Raw genomic sequence first — 22,414 nt, forward strand, 5'->3', positions numbered from 1 at the left:
TCAGCTGCGCGATTTTCCGCAACCGTGCTCTTACCAGTGCAAGTGCAGCGTTTAGTGGAAAATCGAAAAAAAAAAACAACGATGCGAGTTACAGCTTGGTGTGATTTGTGCGAGGCGGCCGACCGTTTGCAGGCACATTGCTTGGCCTTGGGCAGCTCATGGAGCGAAGCAAAACATGCAGCTTTAATGGGCCCCAGCAAAAATGAACAACGCTGTTCATGGCGCGTTAGGGGTGGGACTTTTGACTTTTCGAGCGCAGCAGACGTCTTTACATCAGCCGACATTTCGTTTTGAGTAAAAGAGCCTCTTCTCAACGGGTCTCCTGGACGGAATCCAAGATGTGTGATTCCTTTTGCGCGCCTCCGCACAAACAAGCCTGTTTGCTTTTTTGGCCGGATTCCGCAATCACGTTCAACCTCGGGACCCAATCAGCGAGATGTCTATTGGTAGGGATTACAGAGCGTGTTCTCGGAGCAAACACTGAGCATGTTGGCCGTAGATCAGTGACGATACGCTGGCAACGCGCACACTCGGCAAGCTGTCTTGGAGATGAAGGTAAAAAAAAAAATATACAAATCACGGTCCTGCCTCGGCGAGGGATCAGCATAATGGGAGTGCGTGTTTATACATAGCAAGCACCGGCAACTTCTAAGCGTGAAAGAGATATCATTTTAACACATACATAATACTGTTGCAGCACCACCAGAAAATATGGCAGGACGTAAATAGGATAAAGTCCCCAAATAGTAGATAGAAAAATCACTAAATGATTGATCTTAATGGAATAAAATTCACTAAAGTGCTGGTGATGGGGGGGATAAATCACAAAATGGTGAATATCAATGGAAAAAAATTGACTAAATAGCCTGTAATGGGGGGGGGGACAAAATCTCAAATAGATACAAAATATATATATATATATATATATATATATATGTGTGTATATGTATATATATATGTATATGTATTTAAAAAAAAAAAAAACATTTATTAAAATTTTTTTAATTGATTTGTTGTTTTTTAAAAAAAAAAAAAAAAAAAAAAGAGGAGAGCAATGATGATGTCAAATCGAATGAACAATACTGAGCTCTTCTGTGAATAAGAAGAAAAAAAAAAAAAAAAAAAGAGATACAAATTGAAAATAAAATCACAAAATGGTGCATAGGCTACCAATTAAATATTTCTTTGATTTGCTGATACCGATGAAGTTTGCAAACGGTGCATAGCAATGGAAAAATATCATGAAATGTCACATACCAATGGGGATGGGTGGGGGGGGGATCACAAAACGGCAGATGCCAATAAAAGTAAAAATCACAGCTTTGAATGAAAAAGTATCACACAATGGCATAGAAATAAGGAAAAACAAATCATGACAAGACGGTGGATACCAAAATAATTCACTAAATGGCATATAAAGTACTAAAGAAAAAATACAAAATGGAGGATAGCGCAAAATGGAGGATAGCGCTAAATTAAGTATGCAATGTTAAACATTGACAAAATGTCAGATACCAATGAAAGACATCAAAAAATAAAAATTTGAAAATTCACAAAATGGCTGTACTAATGCAATTTTGGCCAAATTCAAGAACTTAAAAAACAGGGTCCCTTCATCACTACTTACATTTTTATTAACATCAACGAAGCATTATTGCATAAAGTTTCACAAAGTGAAAAGAAAACAGCGTCATTTAGTAGCGGTTCGTGCTTTGCCTTGCCAGTTTGTCGCGACGGATAATGCAAAGTGACGGCGTTGCGTGCCAGTTTTCGTCCGCCGTAGAGCATTTGTCTCGCTATATTTAGTTCCTGTCGCGTCGCTGCGCTGCGGCGCAGTCAAATAATCACACCTCAGATGTGGCGTTGCTAATTTTCAGCTCTTTGTGTTGTTGTTTTTCCAGAACGTTTAGTTAAGTGGAATCGAAGCAATTGAATCTATCTTTTTTGGGGGGAGGGGTTAGAATAAGAGACTGCTGCGGATTTGCTTTGGTGGTCCGTGTTTGTTGCTCCCAAGTAGGTCAAGCAGAGGGAAGTTAAAAGTTCCACTGGCACCTTCTCTCCCCTCTATTGTTCCCTGCGATTTTCCACACATTATTGTCCTTGTAGCAGGGAAGAGCGTGTGGATAAATGGGAAAGAAAAGGGGGGAAAAGTGAGAGTGATTGAAATAGGTGAGTGTAAAATAGCATTATTCACAAAGAGGCCAAGCTGGAGGGAATGAGCGCGAGGGGGCGGGGCTTGAGAGGTAATTTTCTAAATGGGAAGCTGTGGCATGTGATGTGATTTATTGACGATATGACAGCTGTAATGCGTCTATTACACCAGTAGCGACACAGAAGGCGGGCTTTTCGGAGGTGTATGTGAGTTGGTGTATTAACATGGGATTTGCTGATACGGGTGCGGGGGCGGGTGGTGGGGTGGTGTTATCCCAGTCGAGTGGCAATCTGGAGGTGATTTACTCATGGGAATTGCACGGGTGTCGCATTTTCTCACAATGGAGCAAAATTGCTGACAGCACAGCACTTAAGTCCGGTTATTAAATTAGGAGCACACAAATTCACATTAGGGCCGTTCGACCGTTTATGGGGGGGCGAAAGGTGATTAGCATCTCGGGAGGGGAAAATGGATTGAAAAATGATATCATTCACTGCATCCCCTGCATATTTGTAGTTCGGCATTTGCTGATTATTTCACCTGTTTTTCTCTTTATATGCTCAGGCCAAAGCGATAACAGTATTGCTCTGGTGCCATCTAGTGGCATCTTGGTGCCAAAGAACTGCTAATGTGAGTGGCTTCATTTAGACAAAAGTAGTTCTTTGCCGCTATGGTGTGGCATGTTTTGGCAATTCCAGTGCAGCAGAAAGCTTTTTGGGTGGACCGTCTCCTCGTTAAGGGTTAAATGTTCACCGTATTGAAAAGATAGGGCGATCCACATACTGTATATAAAAAGGAATTAACTGATGTACAACAACGCGAAAATGTAATATACCGTCCCCACAAATCACGTATCAACTAGAAAGGCAATGTTTCAGTAACATTTTAATTCCTTTAGTTGTCCTACAAGTACATTGAAGTAACAACTGTTCATCAAAACTTCCAAATTTGGATGATTTGAAAACAAAAAAACTGCAAAGTATATAAAATGGTGCTTGAAAATCATGAAAAATCAAACCATTGTTCTTGCTGTCAAACATCACGGGCGTGTCCGCTTAATGTTAAAGTGTTAATCTTTTGAACTCTAATATTGTCTTTTGAAACATTATTGTAAAACATTTCTGTTTTTTTTTTTGTTTTTTGTTTCGTTAGCCGAGTGCGGCTCCTCCGTTATGAACAACGAAGGCATCCTGCTCTCACCCAACTACCCGATGAACTACGACAACAACCACGAGTGCATCTACAGCATCCAGGTAAAGTAGCGACTCATTTATCAATTGGCCTCACTTGTTGTTGTGCTAATTAGCATAAGTAGCTGTAAATGACAACACAACTATTATACAGGCAAAGTAGAATTGTGTCCAAAGTTAAACACTGTAGAATGAAATAAAGTAGATTGCTGGTTTAACGCTATTGCGGCTATAAGCATTAGCTTAGGAGCTAGCTTCTTAATTACGATGAATCCTAGAACAATTGATGTCAAAACTATTGTTCATTTTGATAATTAAACTCTTCTTGTTATACTGTATTGGTCATCTATATCTACGCAAGCTTGTTATACATATTTTTGGTTCACACATTACCAGCGAGAATGTTTGTGTTCTTGTTGCTAGCAGGTCGATAGTATTAGAGACTGATATTCACTTCTATTGTATTAAAGCTATAGTTGTCCGTAATTTGTTGGGCTTCAGTTATGAGCTGCTAAGAGGCACTAACGACTATGACACAAAAGATTCTAGACAATCCCTGTACTCCTTTGAGCTCAAATGATAACGTCGCTTAGATTTTGAAAATTAAGATATTCTTTGCTCAGGCCCTCATGACAATGCTGCTGGTAAAGCTAGAATAGCTTTGTTCCCGTTGCGAGCAATTAAGCTTTAGAAATGTGGACGTGTCCTGGTGTTTAAGTGAGAAATAATTTCCCCCATGTTCATTGATGTAAAATATGTACCTTTTGAAAATTATGTATACTGCTAGTTTTAAATGGATGGAATTCAAGTCATATGTGTTAGCTTCTGGCTGCTAAGAGATGCTAGCTACTTTGATAGGATGGATTTTAGTACAGTTTCAGTTTCAGTTTGAGCATTAGGCAAATGTAGACCAGGGCTACTATATTATGAAAACATACATATTTTTTGGTTCCGTCATTCAACGCAACTTGAATAGTTTTAATCCCTTTTTTTTTCTCCAGGTTGCTAGCATGTTGTTAGCTTTAGAAACAGTGCTATTTCCTGGTATTCTAGTAAAAAAAAAACATTTAAGGAGAAATTGAGTGTTTTTGTTAATTGTTAAAAGTTGCTTATTTATTAGGTCATAGGATGGCTTAAAAACACTGCTGGCTTTTTTGGTGGTGTGTCTCCAGCTACAAAGGAAACATATAAGGGAGGGGGGAAAAAAACATAAATAACCTCTGACATTTAATTCTGTGTCACTAAACAGGTTCAGGCTGGGAAAGGCATCAACATTTCTGCCCGGACGTTTCACCTGGCCCAGGGGGACATACTCAAGGTTTGGACCCCATCTGAGACTCATATATCTCGAAAAACAATCACCTGCGCTTACCTTTTCATCCGCGCTTTTGTCCCAAATCAGATTCACGACGGCAAGGACAACACGGCCCACGTCCTGGGGGCGTTCACCGGCACGTCCATGCTGGGCCTGACCCTCATCTCCACCTCCAACCACCTGTGGCTGGAGTTTTACAGTGACCCAGAAGCCACGGGGGAAGGATTCAAACTGGTCTACTCCAGTGAGTTGACGCCACTTTCTTTTCATTTCCGTCGCTACCCAAGCTATCCGGCGCATGTCTCGGGGGAATCACGTACGGCGGTTTAGCCCGGCCGTGCGGCCTCATAAATTGCGAGACAGGCGCGGGCCATGTTGGGAAGATGGATGGTGGCAAGGCTACTCAGGGTGAAGAATGCCAGAAAGTGGAGTAAGGACTGAAGGACGAATATTTTACTGTGTAAGAAAAAATCATTTTCTGGAAATGCTTTTGATTGGTCGATATGGCTTATAGGTTTTATATTGGCACCTGTTGTGTGAATGTCTTTTACTGTGCATACTATTTGAAGTCACTATTTATATTTGTCCTTATATATCTCAGTCTTAAAATCTTGCTTCACACTCTTTAGCATGTGAAATACATGTTCTTTTAGTTTTAAGTCTGGAGATGAACTCGGATGCAAACGTACAGCGGCGTTTATCGGTTTGCTCGCCTAAACACTATTTCAAATAACACCGTCTTCCCTTTGCAACTTATCTTCAAGGTAACGCCATCGATACCAGCTTGAGTCTCGCAAGGATAAACACTATTTATATACCGCTTCATATCCTGCTCTCAGAATGGTCGCGCGCCAATAAACAGGAATCTTCTTAATATTACCATGGAAACAGCTCAGACAGACTGCGGAACATTAAATGAGAAACGGTGTACACACGTTCACGTATCAGCGCCTTGTTTATTAAATCCGGATGAGAGGAGCTAAAAAAAATATGATACCTAAGAACGTCAGCTACAGTTAGGCTGGTTTTTTTTTTTCTCTGTCCGCAGGTTTTGAGTTGTCTCACTGCGAGGACCCGGGCGTGCCGCAGTTTGGCTTCAAGGTCAACGACCAAGGACATTTCTCCGGCAGCAGCATCACATATCGATGCGAGCCCGGCTACACCCTGCACGGGGCCACCACGCTCAAGTGCATGACGGGCGAGAGGAGAGCCTGGGATAACCCCCTTCCTTCCTGTATTGGTATGTTGCCGTGGCGACCTGTTGACGTAACTCTTTATCTGCGGTACTGATGGATGGATTTTGTGCTTTGCGGCACTTTTTTACTTTCAGCTACTGAGTCATTTATTCATGTTGAATAGCATCAGTGCCACCGGGACCCAATGCGGGGAATTGGTACTAAGCAGATTTTTATTTACAGGTGGTTTTCCCAGGATGTTATCATCCACTTTAAAAAAGCAGATTCATTCCAGAGATCTTATCAGCCTTTTTACCCAAGCCGATCCATTTGTTTCTGTGCAGTTTCCCCCCTCCCATAAATCAAATATAGTCAGATATTATTATAAAATTTTTATTTTTTTTTTATCTCTCTTCAAGCTGAATTGTTTCTTAGAGAAACCCCGTTTCTCTGACTTGGGTCACGGGCGCATTTTAATCATTTTCAGTAGAACCTAAAGGCATTTTCAGAAAAAGAAAAGAATGCAACCTATCTGAATGTAAATTACATTCAAGTGGTGTGAGGGCTTCAAGGGGGGGGCCGGCCAGGTGTTTTGCTGCATTCAAGGGTTCACTTTTGAAATATTCTATTAAAATAGAATTGCATTTTTTAAAATCAATTTTCAAGGTTTTAACACAGTAAGGGCAGGGAATAAAACAAAACAATGGGCTGAATAGTGATTCCAACAAGGAAACAACATTATACATCATGGCAGTATAAAAACCTGCATGAAATTGCATATCCTCGGATCTACTGTACCTCTTTATATGGTTTAATATCAATATTAACAAAAGTTATGATACAGTATTGTTTGAAAAATGTTATATAAATTGAAACATATTTAGCATACTGATGGCTATGTACCAGATAAAAACACACAACCCCCTCTTGTATTTTGGGTTGCAGGTTCACCACTTAGGGGTTAAATTGCAGCAAGCGGCAACAAAAATCGGGGCGACAGCTAAGATAGCAACAAAAGGCTGGAAAACAGATGGGGGCAATAAGCAGAGCAGCGAACGTAAAAGTTTAAAGAACCTTTTCTATTCCTTCATCCGCCGGCCCTCAACGCTCTTGATTTGAAATTCAGCTTAATAAGCCTCCATCCCTCCTCACTATCAATAATGGAACGCTCATAAAACCCAGAGACGATTTTTTTTAGCAGTCGCATACTATAAGCGTAGCTCAGCCCCCTCCCGTCTTATTGTTATATTGCCTGTTTTTTTTATTACCCCTTTCTGTCTTAAACATCCCCAAAACCTTCAATTCTCCACTTTCTATCTTTTTTTTTTTTTTTCTCGCAAGGAGTGGACTCTGAAAATTGCTCCTCATTTTCAAGCTAATATATTCCAGTGAGGTTGGGATGCCGCCAGGAAATAGGAACACAGGCACAGAGGGAAAGCGGAGATGGGATAGAAATTGTGGAAATATAGAACAGCGAGAGAGACAAATATTGAGGGGTGCGATTTATATTTTGTCATATAATAAGTGCTGCTTTTTAAAAGGAGGAACATGAGCTCATTAGTATTTTTAAATTATAACAGCCGGTAAATAGTTAGCATCCGGCTCATTTGTTGCCTTAGTTGTTTAATTTGTAGTGGAAAATTTGTAGTATTTTGAGTTAAAAGAAAAGAAAAAGAAAAATGGTAATGGTGCAAGAAAATTATTCAATTTGAACATAATATGTACATTCTTCTACTAAATCCTCACAATTGTGCAGCTACATTCTCAGGTTGTATTTTCCTTTTATGTTAGCATCTGATATAACAATGGGTTGACGTCTCTTTACTACAGCGAACATATGGCAAACCCTTTTCACATTAAAAAGCTAGAGTGGGTCTGTGTTGCCGATACGGAATCTGTAATTCAGTTGTGCCTCGTCAAAATGAACATTTCAGATAGCCACAAACATCCATGCCCCCCAACATCCCCACACACACATACCCCACCACCACCACCACCAAAACAATAAAAAATAAGCATGGCGAGGCACAGAGAAACCATGTGAGGAAAGGCACTCAGGAAACACCAGAACTAAAACCTAAAAGACAAAATAAAAACAGTTAAAAGCTAAAAGAAAACAGAATAAGTAAGTTTAGATAACTGCAACGTCATTTAGCGACGTCATTTAGCTTAGGAAAAAATGACATCACTTTTGAGGTTCACGTGTATGGGTGGGATTTGATTACAGATTGAATTCAGTCGCAGATATCGGTTTTGTCAATTACGGATCAATCAATCAATCAAACTTTATTTATATAGCACTTTTCATACAATGCAACTCAAAATGCTAAACAATTAAAACATTCATAATACAAGAAAAAGAAAAAACACCCATGACACCCCCCCCCCCCCCACCACCACCACCACCAAAAAATAAATAAAATAAACATGGCGAGGCACAGAGAAACCATGTGAGGAAAGGCACTCAGGAAAAAACAGAACTAAAAACTAAAAGACAAAATAAAAACAGTTAAAAGCTAAAAGAAAACAGAATAAAAGGCAAAAACAACCTTAAAGACAATATGATCAAAGGAACTGGGGGCTAAGAAAAGAAATAAAAGGGGTCATCTGAAATCTGATATCTGAAAAATCTGTAAAGCTGAAGTTTAGGTTGGAATTTAACAGAAAAGAAGTTTCATCAGATGTCTACAATATTATTGCCAAATTGTGTGACACAATCTTTATTTGCGTTAGCCGAGTGCGGCGGACGTTTCAAGGGCGAGTCTACGGGAAGGATTCTTTCACCGGGATACCCGTTTCCTTATGACAACAACCTGCGGTGCACCTGGACCATCGAGGTGGACTCTGGAAATATTGTTAGGTAACAAAGCAACACGGCGAACAACATTCTCTTGCAGAATCCCGTTTTGAATACCTTGTACTTGTTTTTATAGCCTTCAGTTCCTGGCGTTTGACACTGAGGCCAGCCACGACATGCTCCGGGTTTGGGACGGACCTCCCACCAATGAGATGTCTCTGGCGGAACTCAGCGGGTCACTCCTGCCCGAGGGCATCCACTCCACTCTCAACACCGTCACCGTTCAGTTCGAGACCGACTTCTACATCAGCAAGTCGGGATTCGCCATCCAGTTTTCCAGTGCGTAATCCCCGATAGGGAGCTAATATTTCTTTCCGATTGAAACGAGGTTCACACGCTTTAACGGATGTACCTGTCATGACCGCCCAGGCTCGGTCGCAACCGCCTGCAGGGACCCGGGGGTGCCGATGAATGGCACCCGCAGCGGCGACGGCCGGGAGCCGGGGGATTCGGTGTCCTTTCAGTGCGATCCGGGGTACGAGCTCCAGGGGGACGACAAAATCGCCTGCATACAAGTGGACAACAGATACTACTGGCAGCCCAGCCCGCCCGTCTGCATCGGTGAGAAGTGCGAGCTTCGAACCCGAGTTGTCGAGGGAAACGGTGACTGATTATCTGCGTTTCAGCTCCCTGCGGAGGCAACCTGACCGGCTCCAGCGGCTTCATCCTGTCTCCAAACTTCCCGCATCCGTACCCGCACTCCAAGGACTGCGACTGGCTCATCGCCGTCAATCCCGATTTTGTGCTGTCGCTCGCTTTCATCAGGTAGCGATTTTTCTTGAAAAGTTCACCCATTTGAGTTTTATCGCTCTGCTTTATGGCTATCCTTTGGAGAGTGCAAATACAGCAAGAGTGCAAGTTTTTGCAAAAGTTTAAAGAGCACCAAAGTCGGTGAGATTTAACACCCGAGCAACAATAACCTAACCTCGGCTCACCTCTCCTAAATCCCCACCTGGCCAGTTTCAACATTGAGCCCAACTACGATTTCCTGTACATCTACGACGGGCCCGACAGCAACAGCCCTCTGATCGGCAGTTTCCAAGACAGCAAACTGCCCGAGAGGATTGAGAGCAGTTCGAATACGATGCACTTGGCCTTCCGAAGCGACGGCTCCGTGTCCTACGCTGGCTTTCACCTGGAATACAAAGGTAAGAACATCGGACCGATTTGGCATACTTGGCACGATGTCAAGTATGAAGTATGAACTTGTCATCTCATGTCTTCGCCACCCAGCCAAGTTGAGGGAGTCCTGCTTTGACCCGGGCGTGGTGCTGAATGGGACCAGATTGGGATCAGACTATAAACTGGGCTCGACTGTCACCTTCTACTGCGAGGCTGGATATGTTTTGCAGGTACGTGATTGGACGAGTGACGAATACTAATAATTCGATGATGTATTTGTTTGGAAAAGCTCCTATATAATCAAATGTTTCATCCACAGGGTTACTCAACTCTAACCTGTAGCATGGGAGATGATGGCAGGCCCGGATGGAACAGGGCGTTGCCGAGCTGTCAGGGTACGAATGGCCGTTCTTATGAAGGAGATTCCTTTGCTCTAGTTAACGTCTTCTTCCGTGATGTCTTCTGTTTCCAGCGCCCTGCGGAAGTCGCTCCACGGGATCGGAGGGGACCGTTTTGTCTCCGAACTTCCCTCGAAACTACACCACCGGACAAACCTGCGTCTACTCCATAGCTGTGCCGCGAGAATTTGGTGAGCATCTGACAAGATTTCGTAGAGTTACAATTCAAATTTAAATATATATATATATATTCGATATGAATGAGTTGAATTTTCCTTGTGTGTTTTTTTGTGAGCTGTATACAATTTAACAAGGAGGATTAGCCAAAATACAAGAATGGTAATGACAACATTAAACCAAAAACTTAATGTTTAATTGGCCCAATTCTGATAGCTACGATTAGTTATTTGGTTGCTGGTTGTTGCAGGTCAACACAGTGAAGGGTGGCATGAAAACACCAAATAAGCAAAAAATAAATAAAAAAAGATATAAGCACAAAATTGCACACTGCATTTATCCTCATTTGTTGGAGTGAATAGCGCTAATTATTTGTGTGGTCACCGTTTTTCTTCCCTCTTTTTCAACCCGATTTTAATGAGTTCATTTCAGACTCCCACAGATCAAACCTTCGAACGTTTTAACCTTCACGAATAAAAGCCGTGGTGATATAATAGCTGATCAAAAGATGCTGGCTGTCCAGTCATTTCATTCCAGGTCGGGGTTAATCAGTGAAGCAGGGTTGAAAGATGAAGCGGGTTTCTCTCTGATCTGGTCGGCTTTTGTTTTATGACACCATTGTTAATGGTAGCAACACTTTCTTCCATTTTGGCTCCTTTATTACAGCCACTATAAACCGTCACTAGCTAGTTGGGCCAACATGCGTCTTTGTTATATGCGCTCCTGACAACTTGTTGGATACATCAACGTACAGTATGGAATCCCTTTAGGTTGGTGAATTGGAATGAAATCTGCAAGCAGCAATTAATTTGAATTCTTTTATGGTGGATTCTGTCAAAATTTGACTTCATTCTGTACCCGCGTTAGATGGCAAAGGCAAAAAGTCTTGACAATCTGTCAAGGATACCTGTTTCTGAACGGGGCTCATTTGGTGACTTCCCCAGTAGGAGTTTGTCAGAATATGAGCCCTGAAATTCACACAAAATGGCTGCTTCAAAAACAAAATGGCAATATTTGTTTGTTTTTTTAAATATTGTTTTGGTGCCATCTTGTGGCATAGGAACTGTTGACATGAGGGGAATGGCTTAATTAACTACACAAAGTTCAATTTCTGGAGAAATTGCATGGGAATGCTAAAAAGCTAAATGCTATTAGCCGAATGCTAAGATTTGAATGCATGTGCTTATAAAGTAAATTGAAAGCTAAATTACTAAGGTGGTTCAAGCAGGGTTTGCAACCAGGCACTCTGTGGTGGAAGGCAATTGCTCTAACAACCACTGAGCCGACTTGACTTGTTTGAAATCTTATCTAATAGCGTATTCATTTTTGAAAAGTGTCATCTGATACTGAAAGCTAGCATGCATTTAATCATTTCAGTGAAATGGTAACACATTTCTTGACATGGTAGTCAGTTGGTATACGTGTATATCACTTAAATCAAAGGTGGGATTCAAACCCGCGACCTCCTGGTTACTGGGCAATGCACTTTACCAAAAGTGGGACTTAGAAAAATTACAATGTCTGTCCCATTGAAAATGAATGGGAAAAAGTTGATGTTTAACGTTAAATTGCGCGAATACTGTAAGAAATGTGAAATTATGCGATAATACCCCGGGAGGTATGAATTTTTGAAGCAAGTTGAAATTCGAACGGTGTAAATCGGAGGTATTATGCGGGAGATGTTACACGGCAAAAAAGTGTTGAGAATAAAAATCACAATAACTGAAGCGTTCCCACAATTAGGGCCATAGCCTTGTCTAATAGGAAAAGTTGCTTTGCTGCCATCTTGTGGCATGCATTGGTAGCTAAAATCCTATTTGGGTTCACTGTAGTCAGCTGCAAATATGCAGCGGAATACGGTACAACTTAAGGGCGTGAAAACTTCAAGGCTCTGATGCATACATCACGATCGCTAGCAATATGTTGTTTGACAGCATATTAGCTAACCGGCTCTGACTTTGCAGTCAGTAATTATTTGAGACGGGGTCCAATTGTGCCCGCCGGCGCGATGTATAAATAGCGGCTCTCCCCGAGACCATCAATGGTCGCCCGTCTCATTCCATTTAGCGAACGGCGTTCGTCGCGTCGCCTCCCCGACGACGCTTTTGACGAAGAAAAGCTAGCATTTCCTCGGGCCTCCTTATTTAAGCCGTGATCCGCCCTCCTTGTCCGTTTCTTTTCATTTTCTTGAAAAACACACGCACACACATGCATTTTGTGCTCTTGAAGGTTACTCCTTGGGATGATGACAGCCTACACTGGAAATAAATGGAAATGTTCATTGACTTCTCATCTCTCATACATACAGCCTTGCTCAGTCTGGCCTTCGTTTTTTTATTTTTTTTATTTTTTTTTTATATGCTGCAAACTTCTAATAATTTGCCATCTTGTGGTACAACAGCCATTTCAAATAAACAGTAAATGTTAAAAAACAACAATAATAATCCATGCAAAGTGAAAACCTGCTGTAAAGAAGTAGTTAGGTCACTTTAATCTGTACATCCAACAAAACGCAATGCAGCTTTGCTTACCATACACAAATAAACAGTAAATGTTAAAAAAAATAATAATAATCCATGCAAAGTGAAAACCTGCTGTAAAGAAGTGGTTAGGTCACTTTAATCTGTACATCCAACAAAACTCAATGCAGCTTTGCTTACCTGTATGGCTTTGACATGATAGCAGGGGTGTCACAACCAAGGGTTGTTTTACAGAAACAAGCAACTAACTAATTTTCATGGGCAATTATATTTTTGTTTAATTTAGCACGATGGGTTGCCAGGCACTTCAGGGACTCCATAATTTGTAAATAAGCACTTAAAAAGTCCATTTCCCATTAGAAGTCCACATTTTTAATTTTAATTTTTTAATTAATTTATTTGTTTTGAGATTTACAAAAAAAAGAAAAATGATGGTCCAATGCCTTTTCTTTGTGAACGTTATTCAGACATGAAATAAGCTTCTCCATGAAAGCGTCTTCACCAAATTTCACTTTTCTTCCTTCTTTCTGTTTTGACCTTGTCGACGTTCACATGACGTACGTGTGGCTGCCGAGGCCTAACTTGAGCGTTAGTCATCCTTAAGGACATGTGCGTGTACTATTTTGCGGGCGGAAATCCTCAATATAGAAACCATATTAAAATACCATGTCGATAATTTTGCCCCTCCCACTTTAACCCTGGAGAACCCAAGAACCCTTTTCTTCTTTGGAAAATTATGAATTATACATTAAATGACTGCTATAAGTTCACTGAACACCAAAATATATGTTTTTTCAATTTTAACCCTTTTTTTTTTAACTAGCTCAGAGTTGCTAATTTATCAAAATATATATATAAAACATACTCCTAGGCATTCTGCATCATGATATGAAATAGATTAACAAAAAAAACACAATTTTACCATCTGATGGTTTGCTGAGAAGATGGTTTTGTTTGGATTGATTTCCAGCTCAACAAAACAGCATGTTGCCAGCCATCTTGTCACCACCACTCTGGCTCATGTAAGTGCAATATTCATCCACTAGATGGCCCCATGCAGGGGTCAGAAGTGGCACTCTGGACTTTTGAAGTTCAATTTGTAAAAAAAAAAAAAAAAAGGTATTTGTTATTTGAGTAGCAGAATTTATAGGGGCCAAATTTGACCCCGTGGGTTCTCCAGGGTTAAACAATTGAAACACATTTTGAGCTATTCCTTAGCACCTTTTCTCAGTCTCTCGCTTGGTCGGGTCTCCTTTTTCTTCCTCATATAACATCATTTGAAGGCACTCTCGCTCCTGCTAACTTCATACAGTGTGAAAATGTAATATAAATTAGCATAAACGCTATTGTAATTAAGAACGGCCTTGTTACAGGAAGCTAAACTTTTTCTTGCATTCAATGAAAAGCCATCAAAAATGGTTTAGTGTAAACAAACTGCCGTCGTCTTGCTACGTCTTGGCATTCCTCCTCGAGTCTCATTAAGGATGTGGCTGCAACACATAGAGCGGTAGATTTTCCAGGTATTATATGGGAGTCCCGGGTGTAATTCCCATTCCACTGCGGCACCTTTCATCATATAGCGAGGCGGAGGCGAAGCGCTGTCCTTTTAGACGTTAGCTGGTAATTAACGACCAAGTGCCAGCGGCTCCTGCTGCCCAGATTGATTTTAAAACCGACGCTAAGCCTCCTGATGGCTCTATTGGGCCAACGCGGCTTATGATGCATGATTCACGGGGCAACACGTACATTATGGAGTCTTTTCTTGTAATAGTACAACTTTTGCGGAAAATGACGACTTTTCATTTCAAATATGATGACTTTTTTTCACGAGTAGGGTTTTAATAACGCAATATTTCAACTTTATTCTTGTAAAATGAGAATTTTCTTCTCTTATAACGATGACTTTCTTGCGTTAATCCAATTTTATAGTTTTGTTAAAATGATGACGCACAGTGTTCATTTTCGTGATTTGCTACTTGCAAATTTATTGTGCTTTTCTGCCCTGACAACTCATCTATTTGGATTTTGTCATCAGTTCATATAATTTTGTCCTGTCTAGTATTTCCTTGGTGGCATCTCAGCGCCAATGTAATATGCTGTAGAATTAGCATTATTCTTGTGGAATTACTGACTTAATAATTGCATATTAATTAGGGCTGGGTATCGATTCTAAATTCCTCAATCGATTCGATTTCGATTCACTACAATTCAACCTGATATCGATTAATTATGGCACATCGATTCTTCTTCTTTTTTTTTTTTTTTTCTGGAGAGCTCAGTTCATTCGGTAATTTTACCGATTGACATGTCATCATCATTGCTCTCTCTTTTTTTTTTTATTATTATTTTTTTTAATTAATTTTTATTTTGTATGTGGGTGTGTATGTGCATGTGCGTGCGTGAGTGTGTATTCACATCGATTATTCTTAAATGTCAAGTACATGATACAAACTCCACAAATATTAATATAATTCCAAAGTAAATTTTGCGGAGGCAGTAACTTGTCAAATGATTTAGTTTATTAATAAAAGTAACATACACGTGCTATAATCACGTAAGTGTTACACAAAGATTGAGATCAGCAATGCTGAGATGAAAATATTTTCATCATTCTAATTCAATAATTTTAAATATAATTAAAGTGCAATAAGTCAGGTCTTTCGTAAATGTGAGAAAATACTTTTAAATTCATGTGACCAGTAAATTTCAAGAAAACAGTAAACAGTAAAAAAAAAAAATTAAAAAAAATGGGCCTTTAAAATTCTATTTAAGAATTTATGGGAAATTGAGATATATAAAATAATCGATTCATGGTTTTATGAATTAAAATCGGGCTTGAAAAGGAAAATTATTTGATAACGCTAATCATTTTTAACCCCAAAATTATTATTTCTCATAATTGCATTTCTTCATGTTAGAAAATCGAATTCTCACGCTAGTTCTTGTTAAAATGACTCAAAAAGTCGGACTGTATCCCAATTTGTGTGTTGCCTATGCTAGCGCAGGCGAAGACAAGTTAACGTTTGTTTGGTGATGTTCAAGGTTGGCTTGGCACCAATGGGATTTTACCATACAAGTTTATTGTATCCCTGTGGGACACCAAATAACGTGATTGCCTTCTCTCTTCACTCACCCTTTCCCATCCCTCTTTCAGTCCTCTTTGGTCAGTTTGTACTTTTCCAGACGTCTCTGAACGATGTGGTGGAGATCTACGACGGTCCCACTCAGCAGAGCACGCTCCTGTCATCTCTCTCCGGGTCCCACTCGGGTAAGGGCTGATGGATGAGTATGCTGATGGATGAAAACGTGGCGAGTGGTGAGTGCAGGGGGCGTCGGCGTCGGAAAAACGAATGAAATGTTATCTCGTTTCAGGAGAGTCGCTGCCGCTGAGTACGGGCAATCAGATCACCGTTAAGTTTACGACCGTGGGGCCGGAAACGGCGAAAGGCTTCCACTTTGTCTACCAAGGTCAGCCTGTCAAAAAAAAGACCCCAGTCAATGTCATGATAATGTGTTCTTATCGTTTTAGTTACCGTCGATTATTGAATCAATCAAAAGTAACGTGTCTTTGATTTCATTCACCAGCCGTGCCAAGGACCAGCGCCACGCAGTGCAGCTCGGTCCCAGAGCCGCGCTTCGGCCGCCGCCTGGGCAACGACTTTGCGGTGGGATCCCTGGTCCAGTTCGAGTGCAACCCGGGTTACGTCCTGCATGGCTCTACCGCCATACGTTGTGAGAGCGTGCCCGACAACCTGGCACAGTGGAACGACAGCCTGCCCACTTGTATCGGTAACCAAGCAGACCACATCATTTGTATTAGTACTTTACTGTACTGCAAAGTATTGTGTGATTATTTATTTACAACTTCAATAGATATTATGGCTTTCGTTAATATTTGATTTTGTTTTCCTCGTAAATGACAACTTTATTATTATAAAGTTTTTTAAAGTCTTTGTTCTCTCAAAGTAAACAAAAAAGAAATGATTTCTCTCCCCCTATTAGCTATAAAATAATGGCATAAGTATCTGACTAGCTTCAAACAAACTAGCTCACTAACACGTTAAAAATAAATAATAATAATAATAATAATAATGATAATAATAATAATAATAATAATAATAATAATAATAATAATAATAATAATAATAATAATAATGATGATGATGATGATGATGATGATGATGATGATGATGATGATGATAATGGTGTGCTGCCGTAATTATCTACCGAGCTAACTGACTAGCTTCAAAACAAACTAGCTCACTAGCATGCTAAAAATAAAGCTATGCGGACGCCCACATAGACAGACTGTTGACAGTACTAACTGTCAAATCATGGTGTACTAGCTGTATAGCTAAATGACTAACTTGCTAACATTAAACATGATGTTAAGATAGTACGAACGTTAGCCAGCTAAAGTACAAGGCTAGCTATTTGCTTACTAGACATATAGCTTTTTAATAATTGTAATAATAAATGGGCAGAGGGACTAGCTATTGAAAACAAACTTAAGAAACCAATGAGCCAAGTAGGCTATCGAACTATCTTCAAACAAACAAGCTACCGCAACATTATCATACAAACATAAGCCAACAAAGCTTGCATCTTGCTCCTGTTCAACTGATTACTTTAAAAGGGAATGAAGAAATGAATAGTGAGAAAACAGAGGAGCTAGCAAGCTAACGCTAGTTAAAGCTACAGATAAAGCACAGTCTGAAAAATGCCTCAAAAATCAACAGGCGCACTTTCTATTGAACAAACGAGCTAATTAACTAGTTGCTAACTGTTACTCCATTAACCAATGTGTTATGCAAGTTAAGCTAAAAGCTAAAAGGTCTTTCCAAGGCCATCAAGGCTATGTGTCACTAATTTGTGTTATTTTTTGTTTTTGAATGATTGTAAAATATATACCCCTGCCCCCCATGTCAGTTCCCTGCGGAGGTGCGTTGAGCTTCCGTCACGGCACCATCCTGTCGCCCGGCTACCCGGAACCGTACGACAACAACCAGAACTGCGTGTGGAAGGTGTCGGTCCCCGAAGGCGCCGGAATCCAGGTAACTGACCTTGCGCATCATTGACTTAAAAGCTGAGCAAGCGGGAAGACCGGGGACAAGATAAGAGATTATTAGGCGGGATGACAGACAGATGGACGGACGGGCGGATGGTAAAGCAAGCAAGAGAGAGCATACCCACTCGGGCCGATAGCATCTCATGCTAAAGAGATAACGGCTGTTTGCGTGGGAAGCCGAGGCACTCTCGAGACAATGCGGAGATAACGAATGCCTTTCACGCGTGACAAACCAGCTCTGGGCGGCGCTTGCGTATAAATTGCGCTTCATTATTCCACTCTTTCTTACTGTTATACATTCATTGTGTTGTTTTTTTTGTCTCATTTTAGTTAAGTGTTCAGTACGAGTATCCTTGCAATATTAAGTTTGTTGTGTAAATTATTACTATTCTTGGACAATTGTGACTTGGTGGTGAAACGAGCTAACAACTCAAGACGATATTGTTGTCTCTGTTCAGGTTCAGGTTGTGAGTTTCGCCACAGAGCACAACTGGGACTCTTTGGATTTCTATGACGGTGCGGACAACCATGCGCCGAGGCTGGGAAGCTACTCGGGTAAGATTTATTATTCCATCATGCTCATTTTTTGCTGAAAGCTTCCTTGATGAGTACACGAGTAGAAACCCGAGTTTCAGCATACAGCATCTACACACAGTTCGTTCACATTATGCAACAGAATCAGCTGTTCCCGTAGTTTTTTTTGTTTTTTTTTTACAGTGTGTCATGAATATGTAACTGGGCAATGTTGCTGGGCGCCTCAGAAATATGGAGGTGCAGGAAAAGCTAGGAAATAATTAATGGGCGTCAGACATGATTAATCAGCCGTTCGCATCAAAGGTGTTAAATTAGTTTTCATTACGTGCCATGTATAAAAAAAAGCATATCAAGGTACACATCTTTTATGTATAAAATGTGTTGGTCTTTTAAAACACATTTACAAAATGAGATATGCTAATATGAGGAAATTTAAATTTGTTGTTGTAAATTTATGACTTTCGGTTTCGTACTAGTCTAACACTTTTTATTTGGGGTAAAATGAAGGTCATCTATTTGCATAAAGCTATGACTTTTTCCCACTATACAACATCATCTGGTGGTGTTTGATCCTTTTGAGGGGAATATTACAACATTCTACAGCTATTATCATATTTACACTCAGACATATATTATCAGTTTAGTTCAAAATAATTCTTGCACAATTATGACTTTATTTATTATTGTAAAATTGAATATTTTTTTCCATGTAAAAAAGACTGTGTAAAACTTTTTTTACTCTTGCATTATTTCTCTATCCTTGTTAAAATTACACTTATTGATTTATTGTAATGTTCATTTATTTTCATAAAATGTTCCTTTTTTTTTCTTGTCATAGTTTGTTACGGCAAAATTATGGCACTAAATACTTTTTTAGCTTTTGCTTTTTTTTAATGACGTGTACATTTTCACTTTACTTTAAAAATTGTCCTTTTTTCTTGTAAAATGCTAATTCTTTCTGTAAAAATTGACATTACTTTTTTTTGGGTAAATTTACTTGCTATTTGTTTTTATTTCCGTATTATTATAATTTAAAAAACTTGAGCATCTTTGCCACCTGTGCCCAAACCTCTACTATAGATTTGGACCATTTTTTATTGAGTTAACCAAGCGTGACGCGAATGTACAGCTCTTTATTAAATCCTTCTTAAATACTCATTATTTATTGTAAAACTCACCCTGCTAATTATGCTGTGTTATCCATTATTCATTGAGGAAGGAAAAAAAATATCTTTATATATTTATAATGTTCTGTCACGATAATAAATGAGCCTTCCTGTAAAATGGGAAAAGGAGCAGCAGGGAGGCTAATTAATTCCCCTCAATCACGCCAATCACATCCATCAGCCCACTACAACAATAGCAACAACAACAAAAAACAGGGACACCCTAAAATTAACCGTCAAACCGGTTGAAAAATATCACAGAGCAATATTAACACGGGTGTGCGGCGGTGACATTTTAGCAGCGAGTAGCTTAGCGGAGGTTAGCGTTCCGTAACATGAAAGGACGTCACGAGGCGGAAACACGGTGAACTGTGACAGCTTGGCTTCAGACGTTTTCTTTCTGCAACTGGGTCAGGCCAACATTTCTACTTTCAAATGAAACATTGGCCTGGAATAAAAAAAAAGGAAAAAGAAACGTGATCCCCTTGCATCTCCTTCCAAAAGAGGGAAAGAAGGGAAAGTCTTTGTTGTGTTTGCTTTCTTTCTTTCTTTTACTTTCTATTTTTTTTCCTCAGGCACCACCATCCCACCTCTGCTCAACAGCACGTCCAACAACCTCTACCTCAGCTTCAGCTCTGACATCAGCGTCTCTGCCGCCGGCTTTCATCTGGAATATACAGGTATCAAACCATCAGGGCACAGTGGAGACTAGATGAAAGGGGCACGGGCGGCCGTGCCCCACCAGAAAATGTTTCTGCAGTCGGATTCCTCTAAAGTCAAACACAAATTTGTTGCATGATGCTGACTGAGATTGCTGATGCCTGATAAGTGAGGGTCATGGAGAGGAAAAGGAAGGTGTGTCACATTCATTGGCTGATGTTTCTTGTAAAATTTTGACTTTATTCACAAAAATATCATTTCTATTTATTATTATTCTATGCAACTTTTTTTTTTTTTTTTTAAATTAGTCAAATTGTACTGTAAAATTATGCATTTGTTCTCACACCGACATTAACTCAGTGCAATAATATATATATATATATATATATATATATATATATATATATATATATATATATATATATATATATATATATATATATATATATGGTGCAATGTTGTGTACATACCCATGTGTGTGTATATATATATATATATATATATAGAAGTGTGTATATGAGTGTGTGCAATGTACTTCTCTACACATGTACAGTATACTCCTGTGAAGACTTCTGGGAAGTCTTCTACTTATTATTGCACTTCTTATTTATTTAATTTTAATTTCATCTCTTTCTATTCTGTTGTTTTCTCTCACTGTAAACTGCAGCTGGACGGAGTCCAGGAAAAAGTTCCCCACGGGGAAAATAAAAGTATATCGTATCGTATCGTATCGTACAAGGACATATCAAGTTTTTTTTCTAGGAAATTTGCAAAAACTTTCTTGTAAAATTCAGACTACATATGAAAAATTACGCTTTTAAAAAATTATTGCAGTTTTATAACTGTACATAGTAAGTGGTCATCTAAAATAACATCTTTAATTTAGGATTGTTATGTGTAAAACTTTGTCCTTGTAATATCATAACTTTATTCATGTAAAAAGTGCAACTTTTTTCTTTACTGTAAACTGCAGCTGGACGGAGTCCAGGAAAAAGTTCCCCACGGGGAGAATAAAAGTATATCGTATCATATCGTATCGTAACTTGAAAAATTGCACATGAAATTATGTATTCTGGTGAAAGTGTGACTTGACCTGAAATTCTGACTTCAATGTGATAAAATTCTACTTATTCCTCCATAATCTTTCAAATTTTAAAGTGACGATTTTCAACACATGAAATAACGCTTTTTTTTTCATTGAAATTGTGATTTATATGCGCTAAATTATTTTATGCAATGAAAAATCAACCTTTTTTCGTTTTTTCAACTTGAAAAAATGTAAACAATTTTCTCTTTACATGAAAGATGGTGGAATTTTAGATGTGTAAAGTTAAGCCACTTAATTTGCATGAAATGTCTTTTTCAGCTATCGGCCTAGAGTCGTGTCCGGAGCCCCAAACTCCAAACTACGGAATAAGACAAGGAGATCGTTTTATGGTGGGCGACGTCGTGCAGTTCTCCTGCGAACAAGGATACTCTCTTCAAGTAAGCCCACATTGGCTTTTTCTTTCATTTCTCTCACTTTATCCCCACAATAGTTCAAATTCATTCTTGTAAAATAACAGCTTTATTCACGTAAAACAAAAGACATCATCCTCATAACTCCACTGCTTTTATAAGACAAGGAAATTTACTGTAGGTAATGCATTTTTCTCCATTTTTCTCCAAGGCTATTCTCTTCAGGTGAGACAACACGCTTATTACTGATGAAAAAGAGAGCGCATTAAAACTCGGTATTAAAAAAAAAAAAATGTTTAAAGCGTCTCAGCTCATTCTCTCTTTTATTAATCCCCTCGGCTGCACAAAGCAAAAGTGCTTAAAACGGTGAATCAGAGGGAAACGTCACTACACACACGCTGCAATGAATAATAAATGTCCCTACCTCATCTCTGTGGGTGTGAGAAAACATTCAAATGTCTTTAGGAAGGTTGTCGACGCTTTCAAACTTCATTTTGTTTTTGTTGAATCATTTTAGGGAAACGCACACATAACCTGCATGCCAGGACCAGTTCGCAGATGGAACTACCCAGTGCCTCTTTGTCTTGGTAGGTAACACCTTATCACACAATACGCCATGTGGTCTCATATGCGTATATATATGAATGCCGTACCTCAAATAT

The 22,414-nt window shown here is 39.5% G+C and overlaps 1 protein-coding gene across 1 annotated transcript in view; it reads left to right on the plus strand.

Annotated features, from left to right (window-relative positions):
- The window catches only part of csmd3b (CUB and Sushi multiple domains 3b), a 346,686-nt gene that overhangs the window by 280,701 nt on the left and 43,571 nt on the right, over window positions 1–22,414 (plus strand). Inside the window, exons 25-44 of the mRNA XM_077547793.1 lie at window positions 3,305–3,405; window positions 4,592–4,660; window positions 4,745–4,901; window positions 5,706–5,897; window positions 8,566–8,692; window positions 8,766–8,968; window positions 9,059–9,250; window positions 9,316–9,454; window positions 9,650–9,837; window positions 9,923–10,041; window positions 10,131–10,206; window positions 10,284–10,400; window positions 16,021–16,134; window positions 16,239–16,334; window positions 16,452–16,655; window positions 17,796–17,920; window positions 18,393–18,489; window positions 20,210–20,314; window positions 21,661–21,779; window positions 22,270–22,339. Coding sequence (XP_077403919.1) covers window positions 3,305–3,405; window positions 4,592–4,660; window positions 4,745–4,901; window positions 5,706–5,897; window positions 8,566–8,692; window positions 8,766–8,968; window positions 9,059–9,250; window positions 9,316–9,454; window positions 9,650–9,837; window positions 9,923–10,041; window positions 10,131–10,206; window positions 10,284–10,400; window positions 16,021–16,134; window positions 16,239–16,334; window positions 16,452–16,655; window positions 17,796–17,920; window positions 18,393–18,489; window positions 20,210–20,314; window positions 21,661–21,779; window positions 22,270–22,339 — 2,610 coding nt within the window. The remainder of the gene's footprint in view (window positions 1–3,304; window positions 3,406–4,591; window positions 4,661–4,744; window positions 4,902–5,705; window positions 5,898–8,565; window positions 8,693–8,765; window positions 8,969–9,058; window positions 9,251–9,315; window positions 9,455–9,649; window positions 9,838–9,922; window positions 10,042–10,130; window positions 10,207–10,283; window positions 10,401–16,020; window positions 16,135–16,238; window positions 16,335–16,451; window positions 16,656–17,795; window positions 17,921–18,392; window positions 18,490–20,209; window positions 20,315–21,660; window positions 21,780–22,269; window positions 22,340–22,414) is intronic.

Source organism: Vanacampus margaritifer, chromosome 17, assembly GCF_051991255.1.
Source record: "Vanacampus margaritifer isolate UIUO_Vmar chromosome 17, RoL_Vmar_1.0, whole genome shotgun sequence".
In the NCBI taxonomy this organism is placed as follows: domain Eukaryota; kingdom Metazoa; phylum Chordata; class Actinopteri; order Syngnathiformes; family Syngnathidae; genus Vanacampus; species Vanacampus margaritifer.